This window comes from Neoarius graeffei, chromosome 3, assembly GCF_027579695.1.
Source record: "Neoarius graeffei isolate fNeoGra1 chromosome 3, fNeoGra1.pri, whole genome shotgun sequence".
NCBI classification, from domain to species: domain Eukaryota; kingdom Metazoa; phylum Chordata; class Actinopteri; order Siluriformes; family Ariidae; genus Neoarius; species Neoarius graeffei.
The window spans coordinates 105,534,766-105,552,862 of NC_083571.1; the positions used below are offsets into that span (position 1 = coordinate 105,534,766).

The 18,097-nt window shown below is 42.0% G+C and overlaps 1 protein-coding gene across 1 annotated transcript in view; it reads left to right on the plus strand.

Annotated features, from left to right (window-relative positions):
• The window catches only part of adam17b (ADAM metallopeptidase domain 17b), an 86,508-nt gene that overhangs the window by 27,433 nt on the left and 40,978 nt on the right, over window positions 1-18,097 (plus strand). The window contains exon 6 of the mRNA XM_060917842.1: window positions 12,601-12,728. Within this exon, the coding sequence (XP_060773825.1) occupies window positions 12,601-12,728 (128 nt within the window). The remainder of the gene's footprint in view (window positions 1-12,600; window positions 12,729-18,097) is intronic.

An 18,097-nucleotide genomic window follows, 5' to 3' on the forward strand; every position in this document is an offset into this window, starting at 1 on the left:
CAAATCATGCAGATACAAATCAAGAACTTCAGTTCACGTTCACTTCAAAGATCAGAACGGGAAAAATCGTGATCTCAAAGTGTGACTTTCACTGTAGCGTGGGTGTCGGTTTGAGCCAGATGGGCTGGTTTGAGTATTTCAGAAACTGCTGATCTCCTGGGGTTTCACACACAACAGTCTCGAGTTTACACAGAATGGTGCAAAAAACAAAAAACATTGAATGAGTGAGCGACAGTTCTGTGGGTGGAAACAAATGCCTTGTTGATACGAGAGGTCAGAGGAAAATGGCCAGATTGGTTTGAGCTGCCAGGAAGGATATAGCAACTCATATAATCACTCTGTGCAACCGTGGTGAGCAAAAAAGCATCTCAGCAACAGCACAAGACCACATTGGGTTCCACTCCTGCAGCCAAGATCAGGAAACTTGGAATCGAGGACAAGTTCCTGTTAAAGTGGCCGGTGAGTGTATAATATTCCTGTTATAGTGCGCAGTTCCTGCACTGGCCATAATCTAAACAGCCCATACGCTTGATTACAGCCTGCAGCGATTAAAATTCAAGCGTAATCATTTCACATTAATAGTACTGTTTTTTTTTTAAAGCTAGACTGCCTTTCAGATTTTAAGTGTAGGTCATTAAAAAGAATTTTCCCATTCTCATCTCATTATCTCTAGCCGCTTTATCCTTCTACAGGGTCGCAGGCAAGCTGGAGCCTATCCCAGCTGACTACGGGCGAAAGGCGGGGTACACCCTGGACAAGTCGCCAGATCATCACAGGGCTGACACATAGACACAGACAACCATTCACACTCACATTCACACCTACGGTCAATTTAGAGTCACCAGTTAACCTAACCTGCATGTCTTTGGACTGTGGGGGAAACCGGAGCACCCGGAGGAAACCCACGCGGACACGGGGAGAACATGCAAACTCCGCACAGAAAGGCCCTCGCCGGCCACGGGGCTCGAACCCGGACCTTCTTGCTGTGAGGCGACAGCGCTAACCACTACACCACCGTGCCACCCAGAAGTTTCCCCGACAGTCAATTATTTTGTTTAGTGGACCTAAAGCTACTGAATTCGAATCGCAGACTTCCAATTTTATTAGTTTTTTTTAACAGAACAATTAATGAATTTCTCTCCACGTGGCCTGAGATTCTCCACTATTTTTCCCTGCTTCATCATGACCCAATACAAAATACTACATCATGCGTGACATGGTGGGCTTTCCCCGTTCACACAAGGCATTCTGGGATGCAAATTTGAAAGAGGAGAGAAAAATGTGCAAATGAAACGTGAAAGACCGACTACAGTAACGGAAAGTGAGAAGAAAAGACGTTATGTTATATACAAAGGAAAGGAAACGCAGGACCAAACTAATAAATATCGGCGCTCAGCGAGCACCTCGGTGTGATCAGCTGCTCGTTTAGTGACAGAATGATGGAACTGTCAGTGCACGCTCAAAGGTAAGCCTGTAGATGGCAATAATGTAACACTGTGGATGCCAGCTGCCGTAAAACCCAAAAGAAGAAGGTAAACCGGCGCATGCGCACACACACGGACTTCCTCTGTCTGCTTGACTGCGCAAACTGATCGATTTCATGCACGTTATTTGCTTTAATCGCCTCAAATTAAATGAAGTAACTTCCCAGCCACAGAATGGCCTGATATTTTGTGAGATATTACAGAAATAATCATACATCACAATGACCAAATTTCAGACGGAACTAAATTTCACCGATTTTATGAAATCGAAACGCCGTCTAGCTTTAGCCAGTATAAGAAAGCAGAAATGAATGTTCAACACACAGCATGGGTGCGTTTTTAATTTGTTATGATAACTCCAGGCTGTTTGCGATTGTGTGTAGGTGTTTTTATTGTATCTTGACTATCTGATTGTATGTGTCATATATACTGATTGAAGTCCTGAAATAACATCCTGGCCTGCTTCACGGTTCACACAGTATTGGGCTCTGTGGTGTGTGTATGTAAACGCTCAGCAGGAACCTCTCCTCATTGTGATACTTCATTATTTATGGAGGCTTAATTGGAGCTCCTAGTAACGGCGCAGGGAACTAATGATCGGAGCGTGGGGTTCGGGGGCTGCACAGAGGGAGTGTGGGTTTAGAAGAGGAATAGTGTTTACTGTTCTGCAGCACAGATGAGGTGATTTTGCTTTTTTTAGGGCTGAGTGGAGCTGCTGGAGTCCTGCAGTTTGCGATCAGGGTAATGAATTATCTGCGATTTTTCTCACGTTCAAGAGTTAAATAGCATTTTTGTAGCAAATTGCTAAACATAGGTTCATGATAAAAAATGTCTTTTGGTTGGATTTTGATTCATCTCTCTTTGTAGGTATCTGTGTGAGTGTAACGTTTACTGATCGCTTCACAGAGCAAGTCACAAACCTGCACACACTGCAATACGTGAGCGTTTAGGAGAGGCAGTTTATTCACGGGCACTATCACCACTTCAGCAGAGTTCACGTTACCACCCTGACGTTGATTATGTTCCTTAAACATCATGTCTCAGTGTATGTCCCTTTTTCTACCACAGCACACCAATTTTATATTGGTTAAAGAATGACATGTCATACTTTTTATCCCCCGCTGGCTGAAAGGCCCGAAGGGGTAGCCTGGGCCCGCCCATCCTAAGCGTGACGCAACATGAGGGCCTGTTGCGAGCTTAGTCTGGCCAGGCAAGCTATCTACAGCTCTTCCAAGCTCCCGAAAAATCGGGAGCCAATCAACTTTGAGCATCTCCAACGGCCCTGGGTAGAGGCGTGTTCAAGGCAGTGACGTAGTAGAACTGCGACCGGAAGCCATAGATTGTTTACAGAATCTATGCCGGAAGCGCTTCATTCACTAGAAACATTACGAACATGGAGCAAGTTCTCATTGAAAACGGAGCAAAGAGCAGCCCTGGAGGTATTTATTGAAAGGAAGGACGTTTTCGCCTTGCTCCCGACCGGCTTCGGTAAGAGTTTAATCTACCAGTTAGCCCCGTCGCGTCACATGCGTCAGAGTAAAGAGTGATGTGATTGATTTAAGCTTCGTCACAGCCTTTTCTGGCTTCAACCAGTAGCAAACTGAGGCATTTCAGGGAGGCGGGTCAACCACGCACTTTGGGAAACGGTTGGGCTGAATATCTTTGCCAGACCAAATGCTCGCAGAACTTTGAAGTCGCGTTAGCCAGACTACCGAAAGGGGATTATGTCGTGGCAATTTCCATCCGTCCCAGGAAGGGTGCTCACCTTCTGAAATCAACTCCTCTCACAGTTTTTGGAGGAATTTAGTCATGAAAGTGTTCCGGATTTTTAGATTTTCATGAAAATTCCTCCAGATTTTTTCCGCTAATGACGAAATACCCGGAAATCCGGATATTTGACAAAACTCTTGAAAATCTCCGGTTTTCTGAATGGAGAAATTTATTTTTCGGATTTTTCGCGTTCCTAGACGTGGCGTAATACTTCGCATCGTCCTTGCATGGGCGCAGTCCTTAAATAGCCCAAACATAGTTCGTTGATTAAAGACAGGTGTTCTTTGTTAACGGCGTGCGTGCTGGAGCTCGTTAGGCGCACCTTCAGGTGCACGAGCTAAGGCGCGCAGGACTGACACCGTTCTGCGCAACACAATCGCACTAGAAAGCATGTTCAAGCTGCCAGTGTAGCTGCAGTCTTTTTAGTTGCGAATTACAAGTATTTCCTCGTGTTAATAATTCGCCATGTCAAAACAAGCAAAACTTTCCTCCTTCTTTCGACGTGAAGAGAGGTAAGCAATTTATTATATACTTTTTTTTTCCATCAAAGTTGCATTTTGTGGCTTCGAAGCCAAGTTTTAGTGCCGTTTCTAGAACACAGCATCAAGAAAACGTGGAAGAAACAGCAATAATGGAAGAGCCGGTTTCTAAGCTGCCTAAAACTAGCAATGGGAATTATTTTTTGTTACATAATGCACTCAGGCTGCCAGTCAGTGTGTGACACACACACACACACACACCCTGAAAAATCCTAGCTACGCCCCTGATTTATATGAGAAATTTGGTATTCATTGGTGTGTTTAAATTTACAGACAGTGCGAACTAATGTAAACAATTGGCTTCAACTTGCATAAATATGAATTGGAAATGTTTAGTTCAGGGGCGGCACGGTGGTGTAGTGGTTAGCGCTGTTGCCTCACAGCAAGAAGGTCCTGGGTTCGAGCCCCGTGGCCGGCGAGGGCCTTTCTGTGCGGAGTTTGCATGTTCTCCCCGTGTCCGCGTGGGTTTCCTCCGGGTGCTCCGGTTTCCCCCACAGTCCAAAGACATGCAGGTTAGGTTAACTGGTGACTCTAAATTGACCGTAGGTGTGAATGTGAGTGTGAATGGTTGTCTGTGTCTATGTGTCAGCCCTGTGATGACCTGGCGACTTGTCCAGGGTGTACCCCGCCTTTCACCCGTAGTCAGCTGGGATAGGCTCCAGCTTGCCTGCGACCCTGTAGAACAGGATAAAGCGGCTAGAGATAATGAGATGAGATGTTTAGTTCACTTTAGCTTCTGCAAACGCACAACTCTACTAAAAGATTGATAAACGAGGCTCAATGTCCCCAACACTGAAACCTGAAAGCTTTAGAAACTCTAACAGACCTTTACTTTTTAACAGGACTGGTTTGGGATTTTGCTGAGTTTACCTTCAACTGTCTCATTTTTTTTTTTTTTTCAAAGTACTGAACTGTGTAGCAGGAAAATCACCGCGTTTTCTAAATGCACTCCTGAAAATTACTCATTAACTAGGGGAATTAAATTTGATATTTTTGACATGTTAATCATTAATGTACATGAAAGAAAAAGGCTTAAAAGTTATAACTTGTTTTAGTGAAAATAAGTACTAAAATGCACTAGAATGCGGGTTTTGCGTGTTATGTTATTAAAATATTTTCGGGGGACGTTGCCCCACCCCATATCTTAGTTTGACTTTCAAAAGTTCAGGTTTTTTTTTTTTCTTTGCTCCACTTTCATCTCTAAGGAATTTCACAAAACTTTGCAGGATTCTTTGTTATATGTCGGGAATGCACATACTGTAATTTCGTTAAATTGGGTCACATTTTACCAGAGTTACAGCCCTTGATTAACAACCTCGTACGTTCACAATTTCCTGAAGGTGTGCTTGCATTCTGACATCAACTGTCATGCTCCACCCCGGACATCCACTCCGGAGGTTATGGCTCTCTCACGCCAGTGCCGATCCAGATCCGGGACAGGAATTCCTTCCTGGTTTTTACTGCTGCTTATTTAAAGGCCATTCTCAGACTCTGACTTTGCCAGAACGTCTCGTTTGCTTCTCTAGCCGTTTCTGTGCCTCTCTTGCTTCTCTCTAGCGACTTTTTCTTGTTCGTGGTTTTTGCACTAGCGTTTTTGTCTTTGCCTGTCTCATGTTTTTGTCAAGTTGTTTGTCTCATTTTGTCTGGACTATTTTTGCCATTTCTTTTTTGTCCTGTTTGTTTACCTTTTTGCCACGCCCTTTCTTCCCTGAATTAAATCATATTCTTTATTGGATTACTGTCTGTGTTTGGCTCTTGGATCCTAACTTCACCACACCTCCATCAATCCTAACAGTACGTTCTGGCCAACATGGATCCAGCGGAACTCGCCCATCTGAGAATGGCCATCCAGCAGCAAGGGACTCTCCTCGGGACCCACCAACAAGCCCTACAACAAATTACCCAGAACCTCGCCACCCTGTCCAACACACTCAACCTTCTCACCACGCAGATGCAGCACTCTGGTCACAATTTGTGGAGGAATTTCACCAAACTTGGCAGAAGGCTTTGTTATATGACAGTTATACGCATATTGAAATTTCGCTTAAAGGAGAACTGAAGTCATTTTTAAACTTGCTTTATTTCTTAATTAACGTGTTATTCAATTATGTTTTCGGTTTTAGTAACCTTATATCGTGACTCGTATTGGCAGCTAATTGCAATTAAATATTATACTTATCGGCCTGTTTGGTTTTTAGCCGTGTTGAATTTAGTTCGTTTGGTCCACGGCAGGCATCGCTTATCCGCGCGATCTTCACGAGACTTGGGCAAGACTTCGAAAAGTGAAGTGTCAGCCAGGTGTCAGTGCCGCCATTTTGAAAACTGTTTTCCAAACGAAATATTGCACAAAAACTAGTTTAAATGACGATTACTGCCTACTTTTTTCAAACTTTCCTGATTGCTATCAAAACAACAAACTCCCGGCTTGATTATGTCAGCAGATGTCGGTCGCTTTGATTTCCGCTGTACGTTTTACTTCCGTCCTACGATGTCTCACACAGGTCTCAACGAATCTCGTTTACGGCTGTTACTTAGACATATGGACTGATATATTACATAGCGTATTTCAAGCACTCATAACTTGCTATAGCAGTGACAAAATAGCGATCAAAAATGCATTCCGATATTTAATAAAATGAGATCAATAGAATTTTGATGATAAAAAATTTGTCTTCAGTTCTCCTTTAATTTTGGCAAATTTTTACCAGAGTTATGCCTTTTGATTATTAACAAACTTGTACTTTTGGCAATTTCATCAAGGTGTGCTTGCTTTCTGAAATCAACTTCCCTCATAATTTTTATCCCCCGCTGGCCGAAAGGCCCGAAGCGGATTATGTCGTGGCGATGTCCGTCCATCCATCCATCCCTCCCGGGAAGGGTACTCACCTTCTGAAATCAACTCCTCTCATAATTTTTGGAGGAATTTCACGAAACTTGACAAGATTCTTTGTTATATGTCGGTAATACGCATATTGCAATTTTGTTCAACTCCGTTGCATTTTACCGGAGTTATGGCAGAGTAGCCAGTGGGGGAGATTGTGTTGTCAGAGCACTCTTGTTATCCATGGTTACAGTAGGTTCATTTCACATTATGGAACGTCCACTAAACAGGTTCTGTTATCGCTAACGTTATAGTATCTTCGCCCTGACGTCATCGTATTCGGAAGTCTCTAGGTGCATTCAACTTGAGATGGCCTAACGTGCTGCACGCTGGACTTAAAACTATGGATGCTGGTTAGAAATTGCGATGCAGAACGTCACCATGTCACATGACATTAAAACTTCATCGGCGCAAACTGGCTGCAGGTTTCTGAGTCAGGCACTGCAGTTGCTCTCCATCCGCTGCATGTGCTAAATCACGCTTTTGTGACATCAGAACATTATTCTCACTGGCTGGAATCTCTGATGACAAATATCCATTGCTCTTCATCTGCCCAGGGATTGCACATGGAAATTAGCTAGTAGCTAAATCTGGTACAAAACATCTTTTCCTTTTATGTGATTTAATACATTTTGTACACGGTCCATGTAAGAAATAAATTTAATTAAAAAAAAAAAGTTTCCTGATTTGCTAGAAAACATGAATAGTTTTAAATTTTAAGAAATACCTGGATCTGATTTGTGATTTCTGCAACAATGGCAGAAATTAGAAAACCTTTTATTGCTCTATTATTTTATGCTCCAGTGCAGTGTTTCGCAACCACTGGGCCGTGGGCCGCAAAGCTCCATCTAGTGGGCTGCGAATTTTTTTTTTTTTTCAAGTTGAAGTTAATTTTTTACTCGTAGCAGGGTACAACCCTGAGTCCAAAAAAGTTGGGATAAAGTACAAATTGTAAATTAAAACAGAATGCAATGATGTGGAAGTTTCAAAATTCCATATTTTATTCAGAATAGAACATAGATGACATATCAAATGTTTAAACTGAGAAAATGTATCATTTAAAGAGAAAAATTAGGTGATTTTAAATTTCATGACAACAACACATCTCAAAGTTGGGACAAGGCCATGTTTACCACTGTGAGACATCCCCTTTTCTCTTTACAACAGTCTGTAAACATCTGGGGACTGAGGAGACAAGTTGCTCAAGTTTAGGGATAGGAATGTTAACCCATTCTTGTCTAATGTAGGATTCTAGTTGCTCAACTGTCTTAGGTCTTTTTTGTCGTATCTTCCGTTTTATGATGCGCCAAATGTTTTCTATGGGTGAAAGATCTGAACTGCAGGCTGGCCAGTTCAGTACCCGGACCCTTCTTCTACGCAGCCATGATGCTGTAATTGATGCAGTATGTGGTTTGGCATTGTCATGTTGGAAAATGCAAGGTCTTCCCTGAAAGAGATGTCGTCTGGATGGGAGTATATGTTGCTCTAGAACCTGGATATACCTTTCAGCATTGATGGTGTCTTTCCAGATGTATAAGCTGCCCATGCCACACGCACTAATGCAACCCCATACCATCAGAGATGCAGGCTTCTGAACTGAGCGCTGATAACAACTTGGGTCGTCCTTCTCCTCTTTAGTCCGAATGACACGGCGTCCCTGATTTCCATAAAGAACTTCAAATTTTGATTCGTCTGACCACAGAACAGTTTTCCACTTTGCCACAGTCCATTATAAATGAGCCTTGGCCCAGAGAAGACGTCTGTGTTTCTGGATCATGTTTAGATACGGCTTCTTCTTTGAACTATAGAGTTTTAGCTGGCAACGGCAGATGGCACGGTGAATTGTGTTCACAGATAATGTTCTCTGGAAATATTCCTGAGCCCATTTTGTGATTTCCAATACAGAAGCATGCCTGTATGTGATGCAGTGCCGTCTAAGGGCCCGAAGATCACGGGCACCCAGTATGGTTTTCCGGCCTTGACCCTTACACACAGAGATTCTTCCAGATTCTCTGAATCTTTTGATGATATTATGCACTGTAGATGATGATATGTTCAAACTCTTTGCAATTTTGCACTGTCGAACTCCTTTCTGACATTGCTCCACTATTTGTCGGTGCAGAATTAGGGGGATTGGTGATCCTCTTCCCATCTTTACTTCTGAGAGCCGCTGCCACTCCAAGATGCTCTTTTTATACCCAGTCATGTTAATGACCTATTGCCAATTGACCTAATGAGTTGCAGTTTGGTCCTCTAGCTGTTCCTTTTTTGTACCTTTTAACTTTTCCAGCCTCTTATTGCCCCTGTCCCAACTTTTTTGAGATGTTGCCGTCATGAAATTTCAGATGAGCCAATATTTGGCATGAAATTTCAAAATGTCTCACTTTTGACATTTGATATGTTGTCTATGTTCTATTGTGAATACAATATCAGTTTTTGAGATTTTGTAAATTATTGCATTCTGTTTTTATTTACAATTTGTACTTTGTCCCAACTTTTTTTGGAATCGGGGTTGTACATTTGTGAAATCCGACATCACATCCGCCTCATTAAGCTACGGTCACACTACAGCTCGCGATGCTTTGCGATGGGTTATCGATGAAGGTGAGGCATTTTGATGGCGATATACACTATATTGCCAAAAGTATTTGCTCACCTGCCTTGACTCACATATGAGCTTAAGTGACATCCCATTCCTAATCCATAGAGTTCAATATGATGTCGGTCCACCCTTTGCAGCTAGAACAGCTTCAACTCTTCTGGGAAGGCTGTCCACAAGGTTTAGGAGTGTGTTTATGGGAATTTTTGACCATTCTTCCAGAAGCGCATTTGTGAGGTCACACACTGATGTTGGACGAGAAGGCCTGGCTCTCAGTCTCCGCTCTAATTCATCCCAAAGGTGTTCTATCGGGTTGAGGTCAGGACTCTGTGCAGGCCAGTCAAGTTCATCCACACCAGACTCTGTCATCCATGTCTTTATGGACCTTGCTTTGTGCACTGTCATGTTGGAAGAGGAAGGGGCCAGCTCCAAACTGTAAAAACAGTCTGCATGCCTAGGTGCTTGATTTTATACACCTGTGGCCATGGAAATGATTGGAACACCTGATTCCGATAATTTGGATGGGTGAGCAAATACTTTTGGCAATATAGTGTACATGTGAGCTCAAAGTTGTGGTCACACAGTAGGGGAGCACTTGACTGTCACGCCTTTGCACACTCGAGTCTGGCGCAGCTCAAGCGGCCGCATGCGCTCACAGAGCGCGTTGTGCACACGCTTGGGACCCGGTCATTATGGGAAACACCTGATACTGATTTGAGTGCAATCAGCACACACAGATACGGATGCTGTTTTCAGAGGCTTTGCGAAGCATTATCATTTTCATCACTGTCATGTTTATAACACTGTTTAAATACCCTGCTTTCTGTTTTGCTTTTGTAAATATCACGCCTGGTAATAAATACTCTTCCTGCACTTGGATCCATCTACCGCCGTCTGTCTTGTAGCGTCCTGATCCCCAGATCTTTTAACCAGCCACATATAAAAAGTTGTACTCCTCCATGATCTTCCAGGTTGTCATCTGTTTATCCGTGTAGAATGATGTCTGCAGCACCAGGTAGTTTGAGATGTCGGGGAACTCAACGGCTGGATAATTTTCCAACTCGTAGGAAAAATCCTTCTGTGTTAACGTGTAAGGATCGAATCCCATTGAGTGGTTTCTATATCCACGTCTTTTGTTGCCCCTTTTCCACCAAAGCAGTTCCAGGGCTGGTTCAGGGCCAGTGCTTAGTTTGGAACCGGGTTTTCTGTTTCCACTGACAAAGAACTGGCTCTGGGGCCAGAAAAAAATGGTTCCAGGCTAGCACCAGCTCTTTGCTGGGCCAGAGGAAAGAACCGCTTACGTCAGCGGGAGGACGGAGTTGTTAAGACCAACAACAATAACAAGACTGCGAAAGATCGCCATTTTTAAGCGACGAGAAGCAGCAGCTGTACAAACGCGAAGTCATTTTATTATTGTTGTTGTTGTTGCTGCTGCTTCTTCCGTGTTGTTTTCGCTTCGATATTCGCGCCAAGGTTTATGCAAACGTAGCGACGTAACTGACGTATACAACGACGTAACTGACATATACAGTGATGTAATGACGTGGCTTCCCTTAGCACCGCGAGCTATGGAAAAGCAAACTGGTTCTCAGCTGGCTTGCAAGTTGAACGAGTTGTGAACCAGCACTGGCCCCGAACCAGCCCTGGAACTGATTTGGTGGAAAAGGGGTATGAGTGGACTTCTTGGTTTTAATAACTTGCTTGTTTGCTGAACACAAACATGGCAATAAGAGCTTTCAAAATGCAGCGGCGAGGGTTCTCACACGAACAAAAAGAACAGAGCACATTACCCCAATTCTAAGGTCCCTTCACTGGCTTCCAGTAAGCTACAGAATTGACTTTAAAGTATTGCTGCTGGTGTACAAATCTCTAAATGGTACAGGGCCCAATTACCTCTCTGATATGTTGCAGCAGTTTAGCTACTATGCAGTGCAGCTATGGAACCAACTGCCAGAGGACATTAAAAATGCTCCTGCTGTTGGCAGCTTCAAATCTAGGTTAAAGACCAAGCTGTTTTCTGTTAAATAATTAATATTTTTACATTTTTTATAATCTTTACTTTCTCTGCATGTTTTAAATTTACTTTAATTTTATTTTATTTTATTCCGCTGGTTTCTTTTTCTTTTTCTCCTTTTTTCTTTTTGGCATTTTATTATTTTATTTCTACTATTGTTTAATTCTTATTTTCTTTTAATTCTTTTAATTCTTTTAATTAATTGTTTTAGAATAAAAATAAAATTATTTTATGTAATTTTATTTCTCTATTGTTTCCTGTTTTTGTTTTTGCTTCTGTAAAGCACATTGAACTGCCATTGTGTATGAAATGTGCTATATAAATAAACTTGCCTTGCCTTGTGTTAATGGACCACACTCCACTTTTGGATCATTAATCCCTTTTGACTGAGAATGCCCTGCATGCATGGGTTTATGTTCACTTCTGGCACATCCATACAGTTTTAAATACAATACCTACAATTAAAAACAGTGTTTTTATTGCATTTATTTAATTCCTGGGCTCCCATCTGTAACAGGGTATGATGTTGCATCCCATTAATGCACTTTATTAGATTCTAATAGAATAGATAAGCCAAAATAATTGGGGATCTTTTTTATGGGCCCCGACTCGTTATAAGTATGAATAGGTGGGCCTTAAAGCAGAAAAGGTTGAGAAACACTGCTCTAGTGTATGCTGATGATAAGTGTCCAGAAAACACTCAACATTCAATTTATGTCAAAGTATCCCAATAATGAATTATTAAATGAACACTGTGATTTATTTGGTCAGTTATCATGTTCAATTTAATGAAAAGGAAAGGGGAATTTCAGCTGTAAACAACAATAAGGAAAACAATTGCGTGAGATCTCCAGTTATTCACATCAGCTGCAGGCTACAACAGGAAAAAGAGAGGTTCCGCTGTGACTGCCGTATGTTACAGCTCGTCCTTGACTGAGACCAGCTGTCCGTGTTGACCATCAAGTCAGGCGAAGTTAGCTGAAGTCGAAAACGAACGCACCTACTGAGGGGCGGTGTTATCATTCAGCTCGAATGCTGCGAAACCTAAATTAAAAATCTTCAAGATCTCTCACAAGTACATCTTTTTTTTTTCCCTTCTTGTTCCTTCCAGGGCCATACATTTGAGATTAATTTAAACTCAATTTATGTAAGTAGCAATTTCAAAGTGATTTTTCCCCCCGTGTTTACAGGTTGATGTTTGCTTTATAGAGTAAAATAATGGGGCTCTATGAATGAATAGAGTAACGGTAACATTTTCCCAGTTGAGAACGACCGCTGATGAATTCCTTCTTTCTCACACACTTTTTTGCTAGAGCACCTGAGAGTGAGAAGGCAGGCAGTCGATCACAGGAAGAACACATGCCCGCTGTTGCTGGTGGCAGATTATCGTTTCTTCAGACACATGGGCCGCAAGGAGGAGAGTACCACCATCAACTACCTGGTGAGAGCAGCCTGTTCATGGAGTTTGGAGCCAGCATTTAGGGCGACATGACCATTTGAAATTGTGGACCATTGAAAAACAGAACATATCTTAAAATTCAGTTGTAAAAAAAAAAAAAATAATAAAAATAATAATAATGTGTGAATCACTGATCCCTCTGCGAGCTCACTGAACCAGTTTTCTGTCCTGTTCATAGTGCAAGGAAACGTATTGGAATTCTTGACTGTGGTTTTTATATATATATATATATATATATATATATATATATATATATATATATATATATATATATATTTATTTATTTTAGTGCTGTCAAGCGATTAAAATATTTAATCGCTATTAATGTCGCGACTGTCATAGTTAACTCGCGATTAATCGCACATTTTTGTCACATGAAAAACCATTGTAATTCTCTTATCAGCATAAAAAAGTGAATGGGCTTGCTCACCGTTCGAACTACGGGGGTACTCGGGGGATCCGAGATCCCCTGAAACAGACATGAGATCCCTTGAAAACATGATTTGGGAAATGTTGGGGGGGTCTCTAAAATATTGGCAAAATGATGTTTATTGACATAGCAATTGTGTGTAACGGGAAGCATTTGCATATCCGAAGTGAGCGCGCGATGGAGAGCCGCACTCTGAGACAAGCGCAAGCACCCCCCCCCCCCCCCCCCCCCCCCCCCACAACAACATTGGTTGTACCAATGTTTGTTTGTTTTTTTTATTTTTTTTATTGCAGAGCATAACACGTCTTGTCACAGCCACTGCAAAGTCGGGCTGGAGCCGCCGATGGGAAAACGAAACCTAAGCCGAGCACCGTGGCTCTTCGGGGGAGGGCAGAGGACTCTGGCTGTGCGGGGCGTGGCATTACAGTCTAGCTGCTATCGTTTTTCTAAGCAAAGTCTCTGTTCCAAGTTCCTGGCAGTTTCAAAAGCTTATGAAAAACCTACATCATGTCACAGAGCGTTAATCTCGCGATAAAAAAATTATCGCCGTTAAAATTGAGTCAAGTTAACGCGTTAATAACGCGACATTTTTGACAGCACTAATATATATATATATATATATATATATATATATATATATATATATATATATATATAAGGCTGATTAAAGGGGAACTGAAGGCAAATTTTTTATGATCAAAATTCTCTCATTTTATTAAATACAGGAATGCATTTTTGATCGCTATTTTGTCACTGCTATAGCAAGTTATGAGTTTGAAATAATGTAATATCAGTCCATATGTCAAAGTAATGGCCGTAAACGAGATTCGTTGAGACCTGTGAGAGACATCGTAGAACGGAAGTAAAACGTACAGCGGAAATCAAACCCTGTATCCGAAATCGCTCACTCGTTCACTACTCCCTATATAGGGAATTACTATATAGAGGACTATATAGTGAGCTCATTGGTAAAATGAAAAAAACGCTTTCGGACACTACTCCGTCGCGCTGTTATTTACGTTATTACTGTCGCACGATTAAAACGTGCCAGATCAGTCAGTTGGTGGATTTTCAAAATAATAAACACATGCATGTATTTTTGTGATAAATCCATATTATACTGAGCGTATTTCCCACATTAATAAATACAAAGTACCTGCGTCTTTCGGTTCTTTTAAATCAAGGTTGAATACTTTTCTACCTTTTTATTAAATCAAATTTGAGACTTTTTTAATTTGATTTCTTTCAGCGTGACTGCAATGCATGATGGGATATATTGCTTTGGTTAGTGACCATCATTGTACACTACTTTTCATGATGCATTGTGGGATACTTTGAGTGCACTATATAGGGTGTAAATAATCCTCACTAAGGTTTCGGACAGCACTACAAAATGGCGTCCTCACTATATAGCGCCCTATATAGTGAGTAGGGAGCGATTTCAGACACAGAGAAAGTGACCGACATCTGCCAACGTTGTCAAAAGACACGCGCGCCCTCTTTCGAATGCTGATGTAATCAAGCCGGAAGTTTTGTTTGTTTTGATAGCGATCAGGAAAGTTTAAAAAAAAAAAAAGGCAGTAATCATTTAAACTCGTTTTTGTGCAATATTTCGTTTGGAAAACAGTTTTCAGAATGGCGGCACTGACACCTGGCTGACACTTCACGTTTCGAAGTTTCGTACAAGTCTCGTGAAGATCGCGTGGATAAGTGACGCCTGCCGTGGACCAAACGAACTGAATTCCACATGGCTAAAAACCGAATAGACTGATAAGTATGTCTGTGAAGATTCTCAGTCATCCAGGTCATAGTAAACTGTGGGTGCTGAAAGAGAGCAACTGGACTTGCTTGAAGATTCTTGAAGACGTTTCACTTCTCATCCGAAAGGCTTCTTCAGTTCTGTCTGACTAGTAGGGAGTATCAGGTATTTATCCTCTCATGGATGAAAAGCAATTCTAAGGTGCTGTTGAGCCATCCTGTTGGTGTGGGTCACTGGGGGCTGGGTGTGAATGGCCTAGAGAGTCGTTGGGGTGATCAATGGGTTGTTGGTTCTCTCTGTCCTCCTGTGAGTCACTGAAAACAGCTGGGTTTTGGTGTGCATTCAGTTGTCTGGGAAGTGTGCCAAGGACTGCATTGTAGGTGGCTGATAAATGGTGTTTTAGACCAGGGGTTCCCAAACTTTTCCATGCCAAGGCCCCCCAAACAGCATTAGCTTCTGGCCGGGGACCCCCTTTGCAAATCCACAGACAATGCTACAAAATATGTAAAGAAACATCAACTTTTAGAATGTTTTCTCTTACTTTTATTCAATAGTCAATAATTGTTACATTTGTTTAGCATAAGAATATTATTAACTAACGTGTTTTCAACACAAATATTTTCGCCATGAACAATAAACTTTTCAACAAACTGTTGATAAGAACAGCACAAAAGAAATCAAACCACTCTCGTGTGTGTGTGTGTGTGTGTGTGTCTGGGAGTGACAGACGGTTTACACTAGTGGGAGGGATGGGCTTGGTGGCTCCTAGACCCCGAAGCCGTTTGTTTTCAGGATAATGGCTGGCTGATGAAATTATTGGCTGGCTAGCTGACTCAGCCAAAACCTTAATGGCTGCTGCAGCCACCAAAATGTTTATGGCTACAAATGGCTGATACTGGACGTCACTGTGTGGCATATATCCGGGCGAACGGATCAAACAAATGGGGGTAATAAATAGCAAATTACCACAGGTCCCCTGGTCTCTTACTTCATTGTAAATATAAATCTAGCAAGATTGTAGTTCAATGCTAATAATAAGCTAATCTGGACTGTTCGAGGAAGGCATCTAGCTATCTACTCTCACTAGCAATGACCAGTGAAGGACTGGCAGCTATCTTACTATGATGAAAGTAGAGTGGTGGAGTACTTTTTTTTTTTTTATCAATCTTGAAGTATGTGAAACAAAAAAAAAAAAATACCTTTACACTTTCCCTCAGCAGCGGCAAAGAATGCAGCCATCTCGTCGATATCAGAGTCGATTGATGCTCTGGGTGGGTTCCCGGGTTCCCCAGTGTATCGTGGTAACGGTGTGAGGGGCGGGAAGCCAGACAGGTAGTCACAGCGGCAAGCTTGTGGTGGCTCTCTGTGCTGTGATATCAGTTCTAAATCTCTACAGTGTATGCCTATACGTCTCTATTGTGTTACTACTAGTGTGTACAGTTGATCATGTTTGTGTCACTTTTCTTGTAGCTCATGATGTGGATAAACCCATTATTTGATGTACACAATTCTTAGTGGCTCAGCCAAATTTTATTAGATAGCGGCTCAAATTGGCTTACAAAATTATTGGCTGGCGGCGGCTCAAATTCTAAATGGCGGTTTTAGCGGCGCCTGGCGGCGGCTTCGGGGTCTAGTGGCTCCTACATAGTTTGTCAACCCTGGGCTTAATCTCCGTCAGTGCCATACGCATGTCATTGTCCACATGTACAGTAGACGTGCTCAATGTTTGGTTTTGAGTACCTTTAAAGTTGAAAAGCCAGACTCACACAAGTAGGTTGTTGCAAAAGGGAGAAGGCATTTCAATGCCCTGTCAGCCAAGCTGGGATAGTCCTTTCTTACATGTAGTCAGTAGTTAGACAGGGGAAGAGCCTCAAAGTCCATTTTTAAATCCCCTGAGTTTGTCATCTCAATCAGCTCCTCCCAGGGCTTTGAACCAGAATTTTTTTCCTACTGGTTCGTTCCGAACAGAAACGGAATTTTAACGTTTCCGGTTTTGGGTTCCACCATTAAATAGACGTTCCCGAACCGGTTAGAACAAAAAAATTTTGTTCCCGGAACGGTTAATTACGTTCCCTGTCAGCTGTTTAACAAATGGCTATAAAATTGTGTCTGTCTCATCCAGCTTAAGCCAAATGTAGGCTAATTGTATTACAATCTTCATTAAATAAGACAAGAAATAATTCAAAACAATTATTATTTCAAATGTTGGCGATTTGGATTCTCAGTATGTCTTCCCATCTACACAAACAGAAAAAGTGCCAAAAATGAAAGATAATTCGTTTAGTGTGTTACCAAAGGCTAGTCAGGCCCTATGCATTGATAGGCTAACAGAGGTTAACGTCATTTAATGTTCGCGAGCCTCTCATTAACGTGGACAAAAATATATTGATACCGTGTTTGAAATTGACGTTTTTGAATAACGATAGACTGCAATATTTACCTCTTATTTAAGATGTGGAGACGTGATAGTAGTCCACCCTCCCGCTCTCTCCATTCAGTCAGCGAACGTCACACAGGAAGTGAACCCCAGCGGGTCATAGAAACTTGCGCAGGAGAAGAATGGCTTTTTTATTTGTAGGCTACGGAAACTTTGAGGAACGAAATAAAAACCGGTATTAACCGGTTACCGTTATTTTTAATAAGCGTTTCTGTTCCGGAACATAAAAAATAATAAAGTTTCTGGTTTCGTTTCTGTTCCATGTGAAATAGAAAAAGTTCCCGGTTTTCGTTTTCGTTCCTTGAACCGGTTCAAAGCCCTGGCTCCTCCTGTGACTTTAAGTCCAGACTAGAACCGACACCGGGGGCAAAGGGGTTCCTAATCCAGTTTAAATGTGTGTTTTCGAGGTCAGGGAAATAGTCTTTGAAATATCCTTGGAGGTGCTCCAGGTGGGACTGGATCAATGGAGAGACGGAGCCCAAATCATCACATGACAGCAGCTCCTGGTGAAGTAGTGGGAACATTTCTGTAACTCCCTCCTGGAGCTTGTTTGACCACAGCATGATCTTTTTGGAAAAAGCACGCACTTTGTCTTGCACCTGGAGTATGTACGTGTCACGTCCTTGCATGCTTTGATTCAGTACATTTAGATGCTGGAAAATGTCTGACATGTATGCAAGTTTGCGGATCCAGGTTGCATTGGTGAACCGATCTGCCAGCTGATG